We start from the raw sequence: 16,072 nt of genomic DNA, 5'->3' as shown, positions 1-16,072 counted from the left end.
GACCTGTTGGGCCTCGGCCTTTCTGAAAGAGGGGAGAAGAGCCTAGCTGCCTTAGGAGGAGACCAGGGAGAAGGCCTTTTGATGGCTCTATTGTTCCAAGCGCTTGCCCTACAAATACCACATCCCTCCCTGTCTCTTCCGCAAGGGCAGAGCGGGAAACTGGGTCGGTCGGTTGGGCCGAGCTCGAAGTAGCTACAGCGCTGGCACCAACCTCTCGGCCCCTTCTGCGGCCCCTTGGGGCGGCAACGGCGCGCCATTCCCGTCGCAGGCCCGAAACACACAAAGGAAGCCCCCACCCGTCCTCAGATGTGGGGACACTCTCGGGAGGAGGCTGGCGTGGACCCCGAGTCTGAGCACCTCCCTCCCCCGCGGGGAACAATAGCCGCCGCCTCCCCGGGGCGGCCGGGCGATAGCGCGGCACAAAGGCCGGCTCCGCGCCGCGCCACCATGTGACGCGCGCGCTCGTTCCGCGCTCTCCGGCCTGCAGCCGGGCGCAGTCAGCAGAGAGCCGGAGCGGCCAGGCTGCCTCAATCCACCTGGCACACTTTCCGAAAGACAAACGGTGAGTTAATCACCCAACCGGCTGGCGGCCGCGTCCCCTCTTGCCGGCGAGGAGGCCTGGGGAGGGGCGGGGGGGGGGGGGGTTGGGGGGAGGGTTTTCCGGGTGGGGGGGGGGGGGGGGGGGGGGGGGTGGTGGCGGGAGAGGTTAGTCCTATTAAGAATTCATCAATCACCCGGTGTGCACTTTTCACTCGACAGCGGTTCCTCCTACTTCAGAGCAAGTCTGGGCCAGCTGGGAGCCGACCAGAAACCGCAAGCAGAGGAGACACAGGCACCCGGGGTGAGCGCTCACGGAGGGCGCGACCCGCTGCCCCACGCTCTGCGGCGCGAGGCCGGACACCCCCCCACTCCCTGTCCTCCCGGTCGCCTGCCGGCCCCGCCTCCGGACCCCTTGCAGCCCACGGTTCTCCCAAGGGGCGGCCCCCGCGCCCGCCCCAGACGCACGGAGACTGTATACCCTGCCCCCCCCCTCCTGCTCCCCGCCCCCCGTCACACCCTTAGCGCAGCTGTACCCCTGGAAAGGGAAGAGGAAAATCCCAGGTTTTGCAGACACTATGTAAGAGTCTTAAAAAAAAAAAAAAAAAAAAAAAAAAAAAAAAAAAAAAAGATTCCCAGGGGACTAGAATTCAGGGACGGGGCGGAGCTAGTTTAGTTCTCTTATCTACCTGCAGGAGTCATTTATTTGGAAGGAAGCAAGGGTATCCCTGTTAAACTTGGAACTAAACCTGAATGCCATATAAAAAGAACAATAAAAATACACGTAAAATGCCAACCATAATGATACGCCTCTCCTCTCTTTTCAAGTGTGAAGGAAGGACTGGAGTATTTTTACTTCAGCTCTTTTGGGGTTCATTTTAGAAATACCAGAAAGGGATAGACTGAAAACTGTAAGCGTTGGTGGAGGGAGAGAGAAGGAGGTCATTAGCATTAGAGCTGTTTGCAGCAGGAGGTCATGGGTAAAGTGGGTGGTGAAGCGTTCTTATGGTGGTGCTTGTAGTCCTCGGTAAGTTCTAAGAAAGTTTCAGGCTACCCCCTCTTTTACCCTCTTTTTGAGTGACATCAGCTGAGAAATTTCTGACGTTAGTTAAAAGTTGTTGCCTCAGCCTATAGGAAAGAGCCCCTGAAAGACAAAATCCCAGCTCCTCCCTCCCTGTCTTCTCTCTCAGCATCCTCTCAGGTGGAAATTAACTTGCTTTGGAGAGATGTTCTACTATCATTTTACTTTAGATAGATATAAGCTGTAGCATTAAGTCTTGCACAGTGTCCTGAATTCTTTAAGCAATTACAATACTGGTCCTCTTGTCCTTGGGTCAGAGTCTCTCTCTCCTTGCCTTTCAGCAATACCTGCTGAACAGCTCCTGTGTGCACTGTGCTGGGCTCTGAGATCTAAAAATGGGTCACTAATAGTGTATGCCTTTTGATCTACTGGGGAAGAAAAAGAATCCTAAAACGGTGTGACAGACGCTAGAACAGAAGTGTGGCCTAAAGGTTCCTGGAATAAAGAGAAGGAGCCACTAACACAAGTGGAGTGTCAGAAAAGGCTTCTCAGAGGAGGTGAATTTTGATTCCTGAAGTATGAGCTTTTTAGGTCTAGGAAGGAAGGACATACTCGGTGGAAAGAGCAGCACACGCAAGCAGGGAGGGAAGAAAGAACAAGGTCTAGACCTGGAACAAAGAGAGTTTGGAGTAGAGCATCTGGCTGGCAAAAGAGGTTGTATGAGGTCCGTGGAAAGGAGTCTGGAATTAATCTGCAGGCAGTGAGAGGCCACTGAAGTTTTTAAACTGGGACATGACGTTATCTATTTGGAAAGCTTGCTCTTTGGGAGGGATGCTGTGTCTGACTGGAGGAGGGATAGGAGGCAAGAAGGAAAGAAGAAGGGGAAGCTGCTGCAATAATCCAGCCTAGGGAGGAACTAAGGTAACGAGGATGAAGAGGGAAGACATTCAGGAGGACAAATTCACAGGACTTGCTGACAGTTGGACAAGTGAAAGAGGAGTTATGGATGTTAATCCCTAGGCTTCTATTTAGAGGCCCTGATTGGGTGGCCAGGTCATTCACCAAAATGAATACAGGAAGGGGAAAAAGAAGATTTTGCAGGGGGAAACTAAGGACTTCCGTTTTAGGTCTACACTGTATTTTCTGTTTTGCTGATACATTGTATGACCCTAAACAATTCACTTAATCTTTCTGGCCTTCAGTTTCATCTTCAGTGAAACAGTCAATAGATATCTACCTCATAAGTTTATCAGTAAAGTTGCGTGCGTGCGTGCGTGCGTGTGTGTGTGTGTGTGTATCTTCACCAGGTCTAAATGAGAGTCACAGGCAAAGCTAAAACCAAGGGAAAACATCCTCTTACCCACACCATGCTGATCAATAACTTAGATCCTGGATGTCCAGTGAGAAATAAGTCTCAGGAAAATTAAAAACAACACCTACTGCTTCCCAGATATTGAATACAGGCTAATGCTTAGGACTAGGTCAGATCATATTGCTAATTAGAGCTCCTCTGCTTCCGGAGGGTACTCTCCAGGGACACATGCAGAAATGTGGTCTTGGTATCAGACCACTAAGGAGGAGGCCTCTTAGCAGATGTCGGAAAGCTTTTTTATATCATGTGTCTTTCAGGGAATGCTTGAAGCCACCCACTCTCTCTGAATCTCCTTAGGCTTCCTCGGGGCACAGTGCAGTACAGGAAAGAGTGCTGAACGTCTGACCTTGGCCATTTACATTGGGTGTGATAATGACCAACAGTTTATCTTTTCTGTGTCGCCATTACCATTTGTAAACTAGAATTATGAAAAGATCAAACAAGATAAAAAAGAATGGCATTTTTGGAGATGCTATAAGGACAAGTAAAAGGTATTATTCTTTATTTATCAGACTGGCAAAAATAAAAACTTTTACTATCCCACTGACTTGGCAAGGGTATGAGGTAACAGGAATTCTCATATGTTGCTGGCAGAAGCATAAAGTGATTCACATCTAAGGAGAGCAATATGGCAATCTGCGTCAAGATTGCCAGCGCACATACTTTTGACTAAGTAATTCCATGTCTGGGGATTTTTCTAATAGGTTAAAAACTTGAACATGTGTTTGTAATGGGAAAACAATGAATAATAAGCGAAATATCCATTAATAGGGGGTTAGTTAAATAAATTGTGGTAGGTGTGTACAGCAGAACAGCATGAAGTTGTAAAAATAAGCCAGGAAGTTCTGTATGCATTTATAGGAAATGATCTTCAAGATACAACAGGGGAAAAAACATGGTGCGAGAGAGTCTGTCTGGTACACCATCATTTAAGCAAAAAAAAGAAAAAAAAAAAACGTGGGGGGATTTATAGATAGATAGAAACGTATAAGGTATCTCTGGAAAGATATGTAAGAAACTCTTAACTGGTGCCTATGTGAAGGAGAACTAGGTGATGGGAGAAAGATGCTCACCGCATACCACTGTGTACCCTTTGAATCTTGAACCATGTAAATTTCAACGTATACCCTATTTAAAAAATAAAGGAGAAAAAGATTAGTACAAGTGTAACCGACCTGGGTATACCTGTGTTCACACGGTCCTAAATTTGTACTATCCAGTTACATTAATGGAAAGACACCTCTGGTTTTGATCCCCCAGGGGTCAAGCTCAGCAGGAAATGAGGGGATCCTTAACCCTTGCGTGGTGGAGGGGGTGGGGACCCAGATCCACCTCTGCCTTCTCTTGTAGGAGTAGCTCAAGGTTGGGCCTCAGAAGTCTGGAGCACCAGTTCAGCAAATTGCAAAGGGAGGCCAGCAAGCCTCCCAGTCAGTCACACTGCCTGTGTGGCCTTCCAGAAACAAGGGTGTCTCCTTCAACACTGCTCTGCTTGCTCAGCATTGACCCTGCCACAGTGCAAAGGAGGGGCTGTTTTACTCTTTCCTCTTCGTACACTGTGGACAGGCAGCAGACTGTAGACAGCTGGGAGACCCAAGTTAGTTCCCTCATTTTTTGCAGGGTAGTTTTGTCTTTTTTTTTTTTTTTTTAAATGTTTATTTATTTTTGAGAAAGAGAGAGAGACAGAGCAGGAGTGGGGGAGGGGCAGAGAGCGAGGGAGACAGACTCCAAAGCAGGCTTCAGGCTCTGAGCTGTCAGCACAGAGACCGATGCGGGGCTTGAACTCACAGACTGCAAGATCATGTCCTGAGCCAAAATCGGACGCCCAGCCGACTGAGCCACCCAGGCACCCCGATAGTTTTGTCTTTTAACCTCTGAGTAAAGTTACTCCCTCTTTGAAATGAGGGGTTCAATGTCACTCATCTCTAAGGGGCCTTCTTGCACTGACATTTTATGACATCTTGATCTTTAATCAAAGGAAGAGTTACAGCTTAGGCCAAGGGACATTTCATCCCCTCTGGCTCCCCGGAGCTCAGATGTTCATTCCAGACAATTTGGGAGAGGTGGAAGGAAAGAAGAGTTGGCTCCGCCCTCTTGAGACTCCTATTCCTACTCCTCCTTCCTTCTTTCCATTACCTCAGAACTACTCTACATTTTCTCTAAGAGACCGGGAGAGACAAACGCCTTTCACTTCCTACCTTACTGGCATCCCTAAAGCCAAGTTAGGAAGGTGACAAGGAGCGGAAGCCAGGTCTCTGCAAAGCACTATTTTATCAGCAAAACTTGGGAAAGTTCTACTGACTACTACTTAAGGATATTTTATAAAACTTCACCCCAACTAGACTTAGGCTGCCAAACCAAAATGTGAGAGCCATTTCACATTCTCTGCCCCTACCACCCAAGAGGCTTCTGGGCACTGTTCAGGTATAATGTTCCCGCTAGCCATGAGCTCTCATGATGCTAGCCAAGGGCCCCTCCCACCGAATTACCGCTCTCTTCCCACATTGCCCACCCCAATTTCTGAGAGGCAGAAATTCTCAAAATATGGTTCCCAAGAACCCTGCTTGAGAATCACTCAAGAGGCTTATCACAACTCCTACTGGAGTCAGGCATACTAGATAAGTATCTCTTGGGTGGGCTCAGGAACCTGCACTTTTAAAGAAGCTTCTATGCTGATTTCCACCCACATGAATTGGTTTTGGGAGCCGTTATCTAAAGATATCTTTTATCCGATATTAGTCATGGTAAAAACACACCATTCTGTCCATTTTTATTTCTGTCCAAAAAACATTTCTTGTATGTTTACTGTGTGCCAGACAAGGGCTTGACCCATGAGCCTTTCATTCACAAAGCTCGCAGGGAAAGGCACAGCACTCCAAACTGTTTTCCTCAAGGAGGGTCCTGTTATCAGGCTTCTGATAGGTTTAGAATTCCTGTCCTTCACCCCCACTTCCATCATGGGATGACTGAAGGCTTCTGCAGAGAACTACAAATCTTGCTTGAGAGAAAAGCCCATCCCCCCACCATTCCTCGCCCCCCCCCCCCTCCGCATTTCACCCCAACAAGCAAGAGCCCTTCTACCCTTTGGGGCTGTGGAGCCAAGAGTCTGCATGTGCTCAAAGCGTCTCCAAGGGGTAACATGAAGAGGCTCGTGGAGAGGGGTTGCAAGAGGCTTCTTAGGAACAACTGTAAACATACAGAAGACCAGAGTGTCACCCTCCCTCACTTCTGTCTTCTGTCTGCAGGAGAAAAAAAAGTTTGTTGTTTGAATGAGAGACAAAGGTTGTCATGGGGGGTGGGGGTTTCAGGGTGGCTGCCCTGGTTAGCAGTATGGGAGAGATTTCAAAGCATTCCTACATCAAACACAACCTGGCAATCAGGCCCCTCTGCTGTCACCTCCTGCTGAGAACTCACAGCACCCGGACCGGCAGGGCAAGTGACCCTTGGGAATTCACGACTTGAACAAGCAATAAAATTAGTAAGACATTTCTCCCATACTCTGTGAACATCTAGGAGACAAACTTTAAAGTTACTCAAAATATCCTACGTTCACATCTTTCTGCATATAGCTCCTCCAATAATATCTTCCGATCTCTCCTTAGAGAACTATAGATTCACATTCTTCTGGAGTAGATTTATAGCATAGTTGAGACCTGTGCCAGAAATGAATCCCTTGTTCCTTTGGTTTGAGAGTATCTTTTTTTGTGCAGCCTAGACCTCCCCTAACAAAATGTTCTTACACAGTAGGTCCTTGGGAAATGATGACTCTGAGTCTGAGATGACCAGAGTCTCGGCTCCAATATGAATAAGTCAAGGACCAGTCCAGGGGTTGAGATGGCAGCTCTTGGCCCCAAGGTGTAGGATATGCCAAAGCCTGAGAGGTTAAAGGGAGTAGAGAGAAGGACGAACAGAATGTAGCTCTCTGTACGCAATGATCATTGAACTGCAATTGGGTCTGAACGAATATTGAACACCCTCCTCCCGGCAACTCTCACTCATAGTTCTGAAAACAAAACAATACAATTTTAAGAAAAAAATCTCATTCTCTTTTAGGACATTTTCTTCCACCAGCGAAAGTTCAATCTCCAAAATTTTGCTTCAGAGAAACAGTGTAGACAGCTCATGGGTGGATCAAGTCAATGCTTAATTGTGACAGGAAGGACCCAACCTTTGCCCCAAGTGCTTAGCAGCAGAAGCCTGGTCTCTGTTGCAATGAAGTTTGCCAAGGCACCTAGGCTGCCTATTTTCCCTGAAACCTTAGAGCAAAGGCCCTTAGTGTGATAAGTTTTGGTCAGATCTGCCGGGCAATTAGGCTTAGTTTTCTGTCCTACATCCTGAGTTGCAGCCTGCAGGATGCCTTCTCCAGAGAGGTTTACAAGGCCATCTTCCTTCTTGACCTGCTGGGGCTTCTGGGCCTAGGAGTTGTGATTAACCGAAAACCTTTCGAGAGAAAGACTGATTTAGACAGAGGTGTGCATGCTAGGTCACTATCCTGGTAAAAACTGGCTCTTAAAGTCTAGCCAGGGGTGCATGAGGTGTTATGTGAACTCAGCAGCATCTGGGTCACTGATATTTTTGTATGGCCATCAGAGTTGGGGACAGCCAAAAAATGTTTCTACATATGAAGTCTCAGCTAGGTCTGAAGAGCTCTACCATTCCCTGTCCAGAGAGCTAGAAAAAAGACTCTATTTTTCTCTTTCAAAGAACTATTTAGGACCTTTGTCATCTGATTGGCTAAAGGAAAAGACTGAAGTAGCAACATCAAGTTTGAAGGGCCATCTTCAGCACAGGATTCCATTTCCCAACCAAATCCCAGAACTCCAGCAGTGCCGCAACACCAGAACTATTAGCTTTGTGCTCACTCCTAGCTGGGTACCCTCCACCTCCCCCCTCCCCACCTTGGCTCAACTTCACCCTCACCAGGGTAACACTTCTGGTGTGGCTCTGTTTATTCACAGGTTCACATCCCTGTAAGGAACTGGCTCCCCGGACTGTGATGGCTCCTATTTTCCCGGCTTCCTCAGAGTGGAATTTTAGGCAAGGGCTCAATCGCTCTTGCATGACAAGTGGATCAGTGAAACAATAATAAAACCTCCGTCACCATAACTAAGAGGCTATAATAGATCAAATTCTCAAGGGCACTTGAATAAGTCAAGAGTAGACCGTATTCACACAGTTTTAGGAAGCCACCCTCTCTCATGACTGCTGTGTGTAAATAACATTTATTTATATAGTTTTGCTATTTTCCTGCAGCCCCAAAGAAATGTTCAAGGAAGTTGAAAAGTTTGTCCATGTAAAGCCGGTCTTTGTAACCTTTCTACTCTTCATTTCCTGTGCCAGTTGCGCTTTTATTTCCCGTCTCTCCACACTCCGTAAACAAAACCGTATTATCAAGGGAAAGACGTGAGCCCATTAACATTGTGAGCCCTCAGATTTCACTCGCAAGAGACGACGCAGCACTTATCTGATGGAACAGAAGCTTTAATTGCTTCAAGGTACAAGCCCGTCCAAACCTCTGAGATCTGACGGCTCCCTGGGAAGCCTCTGCACCCTCCAGCCAAGCGCCCCAGCCAGAGCGTGCGCAGCCCGGGTGCGGGAGCCAGCCTCCCGGAGAGGAGCACGAGCGTTCAACCACAAGCGCAGATGCTGCATTTGGATAACCCAGTTATGGGGGAAGCCTGGTAAACTTCTCCGCAAGGCAGAAACCTTATCTTTTGTCCCAGTCAAAACCTGGCGCTCCAACACTCGCCCCCACCTTGACTCCACAAACGGTAAGAGCGGAAACTGAAGGGACTCTGCCGAAGTAACGTGAAAATCTAGTCTAAAGGTGAAGATCTGATGCCGCCCCAGGGCCCCAGGGCCCCAGGGCCCCAGGGCGCCCCAGCGCCTAGGGCACAACATTTAGTCCGGTGAATCGGAGGCAGGCTGAAAGCGAGGGAAAAGTAAACACGTCCTCTAGGTTTAGGAGAAGGGTAACACCAGTGCCAGGAAAACCGAAAGCGCATAGGGCTCTGAACAGTGCCCACGGGTCGAACTCCACGCTCCCTTTTAACCCCTTCCCCACCTCAGTGCCCACTATCCGCACCCGAGGGATCAGCCACCCACCGATCCAGAAGAACAAGCGTCTCGCCCTCTATCCTCTCGTCCTCACCCGAGCGGCTAGTCTTGCCTTTCTCCTCCCGCTTCGTCCAGTGCCCGTCCCGGGGGGGGCAGGCGTCCGGCGCTCTCGCCCCGCCCTTCTCCACGCCGCCCCGGGGCCGCGCCCGCTCTCCCCGCGGCCCGGGGGCGCTGGACGGCGGCCACCCGCAGGTTTGGCAAAGTTGGCGGCGGGGCAGGCGCGTGGAGCAGCGCGCCAGTCGGGACCCCGGCCGTGCGGGGCAGGCGCCCATTGGCCGGCCAGCGCCACGTGGCCACCCCCGCTGCTATATTAGGCCACTATTTACCTCCGGCCCGCTCGCCATGGCTCGGCGAAGGCAGTTCGGGTAGAGAGGAAGGGCGGAACGGCGCAGCCCGCGGCGGTCCTGTCCGGCCCCGCGCTCGGGCCCCCGCTCAGGCGGGTGGGCCGGAACCATGAGCTCCTACCTGGAATACGTGTCGTGCGGCAGCGGCGGGGGCGGCGGCGACGCGCTCAGCTTCGCGCCCAAGTTCTGCCGCGCCGACGCCCGGCCCGTGGCCCTGCAGCCCGCCTTCCCCTTGGGCAGCGGCGACGGCGCCTTCGTCAGCTGCCTGCCCCTGGCCGCCGCCCGACCTGCGCCTTTGCCCCCGGCCACCCCCGCGCCACCCTCCGCGCCGCCCTCGGCCGCGCCCTCCTACGCGCCGTGCACCCTGGAGGGCGCCTACGAGCCGGGCGCCGCACCTGCCGCGGCAGGGGGCGCGGACTACGGCTTCCTGGGGCCGGGGCCGGCGTACGACTTCCCGTGCGCGCTCCGGCGGCCGGCAGACGACGGCGGGGCGCACGTCCACTACGCCACTTCAGCCGTCTTCTCGGGCAGTGGTTCCTTTCTCCTCAGCGGCCAGGTGGATTACGCGGCCTTCGGCGAGCCCGGCCCCTTGCCGGCGTGTCTGAAAGAGCCAGCCGACGGCCACCCTGGGACCTTCCAGACCGCGTCCCCGGCCCCTGGCGCCTACCCCAAGTCTGCGTCGCCGGCCTCCGGCCTCCCCGCCGCCTTCAGCACCTTCGAGTGGATGAAAGTGAAGAGGAACGCCCCTAAGAAAAGTAAGTATCTGGGCCTTGGACGGACGCGACTGGGGTTGGGATCGGAGCCTCCTCCGCAGAATTGTGCTGGGAGCGCGTTGCAGCTGCCCCTCTGGACGGCGATTTAGGACTTCGGAAGGAAATGCGTCCCGCAGCGCTGTTAAGTAGGCGCATTCCATTGAGCGTGCCCCAAGTACACGCTCCGAAAATGTGCCAGGCATTGAGGAAATTTCGGGAAGGCGCTCTCCGTGGGGCGTTTCTCCTGGCACACCTTGTGTCTACAGAGACCCAGGAGAGCTGAGCTGTGATTTTGATTCTCACCAGCCCCGCTGCTCGCCCGCGTTCTATGTCCGCGTCCTCTCACCCCACCGATGCCCTGTCTTTATGTTGCAGGCAAACTCGCCGAGTATGGAGCCGCTAGCCCCTCCAGCGCGATCCGCACGAATTTCAGCACCAAGCAACTGACAGAACTGGAGAAGGAGTTTCATTTCAATAAGTACTTAACTCGAGCCCGACGCATCGAGATAGCCAACTCCTTGCAGCTGAATGATACGCAAGTCAAAATCTGGTTCCAGAACCGCAGGATGAAACAGAAGAAAAGAGAACGAGAAGGGCTTCTCCCCTCGGCCACCCCTGTGGCTTCCCTCCAACTCCCCCTCTCAGGAACGAGCACCACCAAGTCTGACAAGAGCCCAGGGAGCCCTTCTCAGGCCCAAGAGCCCTCATGAGGTTTAGTCTTGGGGCTGAGAAACCTTGGCCTGCAGAAGTCATAGGTCACCTCACCCCTGTCTAGACTTACTAGTTCAGTTTGGGATAGAGGTTTCACTTGGGAAACGAAGTATCCTAGTCGGCTTCTGAGTTCTAGGCTGTAGGTGTACAGATATCAATTTGAGGTCTCTTAAGCCACTCGTTTGTGTTTTATTTGTGTCTTATCAGGGAAAAGGTGCCCAGCTGCCAGCCCAGCCCTGCTGCTGTGTCGCCTAACTTAGTCATATGCAATTATTGGGTGCCGAGTGGCAGTTGCTGATCTCTGACAACCCCTGAGTTACTCAGAAGAACATCTACCCAAAGTTTTCCAGATTTTAATTTAAAGAATGGGCTACATGTATTCAGCTTGAGATGACCAAAGCTAGTTAGGGCCTCCTTGATGTAGCTAAGCTGCTTCAAAGATGATCTTCACATTTGCACTCCAGTTTTGTTGTTTTTTTCTTTAAAAAGCAGTTTCTACCTCTTCATGTGCCTGAGTGAAGATACAATCGCTGTTTAGTTAGTAGCTGAACAAATCCACAGGGTGGGTGAAGATTCGAACCTGAACTACACCTTGACACCAACTACTCAGACTTGAATGTAAATATATACAGTATGTATATTTTTTAAAATGTTTGCTTGCAATGAACTTCTACATGGCATTGAATGTCATAGCATGTAAAGAGTTCGAACTTTTTTTTTGTAATAAAAATTACAGAATCTGCTCCTCTCTGTCTTTCCTTACGCTCCTTTCATTTCCATGATTTTTCTTAAAAGCTAATGGGGTTTCTTCAATTTGGAATTTCTTGATTCTGCTCTGGGAAATTCTTGACTGTAATAACTTTAAAAAGTAACAAACACATTTTTTATAGGTTGTTTACACAAACAAGTAACGGACAATTATCTGAGCAGTTTAAGGGTGAAAAAAAACTACTCTGCCAAATATTCAAGTAACTAAGGAGGTACTATACTTTAAGTGCCTGAGTTTTATGGTGAATACAGAGACTGCACATTAACTCAAAGGTGCCCACTGTGGGAATGTCGTAAAGCCAAGAAGACACTGCAGAAAGACCTCCTTATTCTTTTACCTCTTGCTCTCAGGCAAGGAAAAGGCAACCTGAAGATTTTGTTAGTCGGTTTGCGTTCTCTGAGAAAGGCAGCTGCATATCAAAAAGTTCTCAATGGCTGAATTCCCATTTCCAAAGTCAGGAATTACAAAGGAAGCTGGCAGAGACTTTCCACTTCCTGTAACCCAGACTAAGCATCTGGCCTACTAAGACAGCACAGAGGTGTCTCCGTTTTTAAAAATGAAATATTTTCAAAGAATTCTTTGAAAGAAGCACAAAATTTGAAAGTTGGCAAGAGGGTGGGTATGTGATAAACTTCTTGTTTTCACCCAAACTCCTAGCTTCTAACCCTGAAAGCACTCATGGTTGACTAGGCTTTTATGCAACCTTACAGAAATATGTGAAAAAATGCAACAGTCATACACAAAGCCAAGTGGATACTTGAGACAATTGTCAGGGCAGGTCCTCACTTTATGAATAGTTATAGCTGTATCTTTAAAATCTCTCTATAGTTCAACCAAAAAGCATAAAGGCCCAGATAATCCAGATAAGAACTTTTAAGCTCTCCTTTTACCTAGATTTCTAAATTCTAATGTAGTGCTTTTTTTTTTTTTTTTAATGTTTTATTTATTTTTGAGAGAGAGAGAGCGAGCACAAGCGGGGGAGGAGCAGAGAGAGAAGGCGACCAGAGGATAAGAAGAGGGCTCTGAGCTGACAGCAGCAAGCCTGGATGTAGGGCTCAAACTCATGAACTGAGACATCATGACTGGAGCCAAAGTCGGACGCTCAACCGACTGAGCCACCCAGGCGCCCCTAGCGTCACGCTTTAAATCCAATAATTCAGAAGTCTAACAGTTGTGGGTGATTACTATCCCTGTAAAACTGTGATGCGATTGTCTTAGGAGATTGAAGTTACACTTAAATTCTTGTCTTTTGCACCCACGGTTTAATGGAGTTGAAGAAATAAAAAGAGATCGGGTAGAACTCAGGTCTGTCAATATTATTCTTTTTTTTGTTTTTCACAGTTTCACCCTCTTTTTTAAAGGTTTTTATTTAAATTTCTGTTCGTTAACATACAGTATGATAGTAGTTTCAGATTGTTGATATTATTCTTGTGTTTCACCATCTGCCCTCCATTGACTTGATGCTAATCAGATCTTGTTTGAAAAACAGCCCCACCTCACCCTTCCACTCCCAGCTTTGTAGCTATTTGAAAGGACTTGTTACAGGAGCTGTGATCTCCTTGCTCCAGCCACCCCAGGGCTTCCCCTGCAGCGGTCTTTGACAAGACAATGTTTCCTTTTTGATAAGCATTAAATGTATACCTAAACAACAACAACAACAGTAAAATACCAACACGCCTGGTCATTTCCTTAATCTACCACGGTTTTCTCTGAGAAAATAAAGCTTTTCCTTTTGAAGCTGTAGCTAACATTTAACCCTGATGGATGTCTTCCTTGATAAAGGTGGCTGTTTTGACATATGTATAATGTTGTTCTATGAATCAGACCAATATTAGCTATTTTTTGACCAACCCCAGGGATCTTTAAAAGCTTTCTTAATGCAGATCACTATATAGCTATATTCAGTATTAGGGAGAGTCCTGGCTGGAGATCCGGATGAACTAGGTGACCTCTGGAGGTACCCTCCAGCAATGAAAATGATACAGAAACAATTCAAAGATTTCTGCATATTTTATTTTAGGCCTAACATTGGAAAAAAGTTCAGCTCTAAGAAAGTAAATGCAGTCCATGGGAATACAGTGATACTGTGTTTGTATAGGAAAAGTGGATTGAAAAAAAAATTTTAATGTTTATTTTTGAGAGAGAGAGAGAGAGAGAGAGAGAGAGAGAGAAATAGAGCACAAGAGCAGGGGAGGGGCAGAGAGAGGGAGACACAGAACTGGAAGTAGGCTCCAGGCTCTGAGCTGTCAGCACAGAGCCTCATGTGGGGCTCGAATCCACGAACCGTGAGATCATGACCTGAGCCTAAGTCAGACGCTTAACCAACTGAACCACCCACATGTCCCTGGGAAAAGTGGGTTTTAGAGTTTGTTAAATGTATCTTGTCAGTGGAGGTACCCAACCCTTGTGAATTGTTTATAGAACATTTCCCCTTCCCATTATTCAGAGCCTTGCATTATTTTGAGTCAGATCGTCCATGGAGTATGATGGTAGCTATGCACACTGTGAAACTGCTAGAACAATCCCATCTCTATTTTATAAAAATTCAAACTAAATATGCTAATGTACCCACCAGTGTTCCATTACGAGAATGAATACACAGTGGACCGTTCTGGCTGTTGTATAATTTACTGTTCAATGTTCTTTTGTCTTCACAGAATGACCATGTGTCTGTCTGTTTTTCTGGATTCAGGATAGTTAGGAATGAGGAAGAAGAAATAAAGCATTTAATAATACTTAAAATTCCATTACTTGAGTACTAGCAAACAAAGGGCTTGCTAATGTAAAAACCTAAAGCAATGTCACCTAAATCCTCAAAAGATTAATTGTATGTGAGTCTTCTGTCCCAGTCTTATATACGGTGAGGCCTGGGACCAGACAAGGTTATGTCCGATTATCATATCATCAGAAAAGAGGGGCAGACTCAGGGAGACCTACAGTAGCTCTGGAGTTCTTAATTATTTCTTATGGCCTAACAAATGCTCTATATTTGCTGAATATTGAATTTAAAAACCTCAGGACCTAATCAGGTTCAGAGAGATATTTAGTCTGACCACAGACCTCTCAACAAGAAAAATGCCGATTGTTAAAACTGTATTTGTGGTTTTAAAGTGAAATCATACTGGACATAGCTCACAAATAATGATAAATCTCCATCTAAATAGAAATCTAGTTTTTCATGGTTTTGACCTCTAAAGCATACTTCCAGAGCATGAACATGCAACAAACATACAAAATAGTTCTATTTGACATCTCACTTATATGCTTCTGAAGGTATAATTGTTATGCAGGAATATGAATTCAATAGAAACTTTAACTAAATTCAATAGCGAACTAAGAGGAAAGAATTCCTAAATATTGGCATAAAAGGAAAGTCAATTGCTTAGACTGTAAAGACTTCAACATTATCTCTTCCACTTCTACTAGTCTTATTGATATAATTTAATACATACAAAGGGTGGCCAAAGACTGGTGGTCATTTGGACTTGGAAATAGCTAATACAGCAGGTTACTGACCCTTTTGAGGCATTTCTAGAGAATGCTAGACTATAGCACCTTCTTATATTCCACTCTTCCACTATATTCCCTTCTTAGGGGTTTTGTTGAAACTAAACTACAATTTGGGGGAATATCTTTAAGAAAAAAAATTACGAATACAAAATTGCTAGGGTATCTTTCAGGACCTGAAAAGGCCCAAGTTAGTGAAGCTCAAGTTTTTTTCTTTCTTTTTTAATTTTAATATTCTTTTTTTTTTTTTTTTTTTTTTTTAGTTTTTTTAATGTTTATTTATTTTGAGAGAGAGACAGAGAGTGAGCAGGGGAGGGACAGAGAGAGAGACAGACACAGAATCCGAAGTGGGCTCCGGGCTCCGAACTATTAGCAGAGAGCCTGACACAGGGCTCGAACCTACCAACAGTGAGATCATGACCTGAGCCAAAGTCGGACGCTTAACCAACTGAGCCATGCAGGCACCCCTTAAGATTCTATCTTTAAGTAATCTCTACACCCAATGTGGGGCTTGAGCTCACAACCGGAGATCAAGAGTTGCATGGTCTACTGACTGAGAGCCCAGGCGCCCAAAGTTTCTTTGGGTTCATGGTCAATCCCTATTTTCCCCTTCCGGAAAAGGTTGCTCCATTCCTAGTATCCAGGATTGTTTGCAAGATGATAGCAGTGATTGCTTCTCTCCAACATCTTGGAAACAGAAGGTCTGTTTGCTCCTCTTGAAGTACATCAAGTAGTGGCAGATAATGCAGACAAGAATAGGTTGGGGCTTTGTCCTCCACGCTGAGTATCTCAATCCCACTCTGCTCTTCTGGGCTACTGGCTGGCTGAACTATTTCACTGTCTTGGAAGGAGAGCTCTGTCTCATCCAGGAGGCTCTTTTCTGTTGTATTTCCTTCTCAGTGTTATAAACAGAAGAGAAATACAGAACTAGATATGACACAGCTA

At 47.6% G+C, this 16,072-nt stretch overlaps 1 protein-coding gene and 1 long non-coding RNA gene across 2 annotated transcripts; both read left to right on the top strand.

The window, feature by feature from the left end:
- Positions 1 to 366: 366 nt before the first annotated feature.
- Positions 367 to 1,339, top strand: LOC125911540 (uncharacterized). The gene is made up of 2 exons (XR_007454358.1): positions 367 to 562; positions 760 to 1,339. It is a non-coding gene; the product is annotated as an uncharacterized LOC125911540 (long non-coding RNA).
- Positions 1,340 to 9,497: 8,158 nt separating this feature from the next.
- On the top strand, positions 9,498 to 11,594 carry HOXD1 (homeobox D1). The gene is made up of 2 exons (XM_049615505.1): positions 9,498 to 10,143; positions 10,516 to 11,594. The coding sequence occupies exons 1-2, from the start codon at positions 9,498 to 9,500 to the stop codon at positions 10,848 to 10,850; spliced, it is 981 nt and encodes a 326-aa protein (XP_049471462.1). The 3' UTR covers positions 10,851 to 11,594.
- Positions 11,595 to 16,072: the final 4,478 nt, after the last annotated feature.

Source organism: Panthera uncia (genome assembly GCF_023721935.1).
Source record: "Panthera uncia isolate 11264 chromosome C1 unlocalized genomic scaffold, Puncia_PCG_1.0 HiC_scaffold_3, whole genome shotgun sequence".
Lineage (NCBI taxonomy): Eukaryota > Metazoa > Chordata > Mammalia > Carnivora > Felidae > Panthera > Panthera uncia.
Note: the sequence above shows the minus strand (reverse complement) of the source record. Positions and strands in the feature narration are given on the sequence as shown.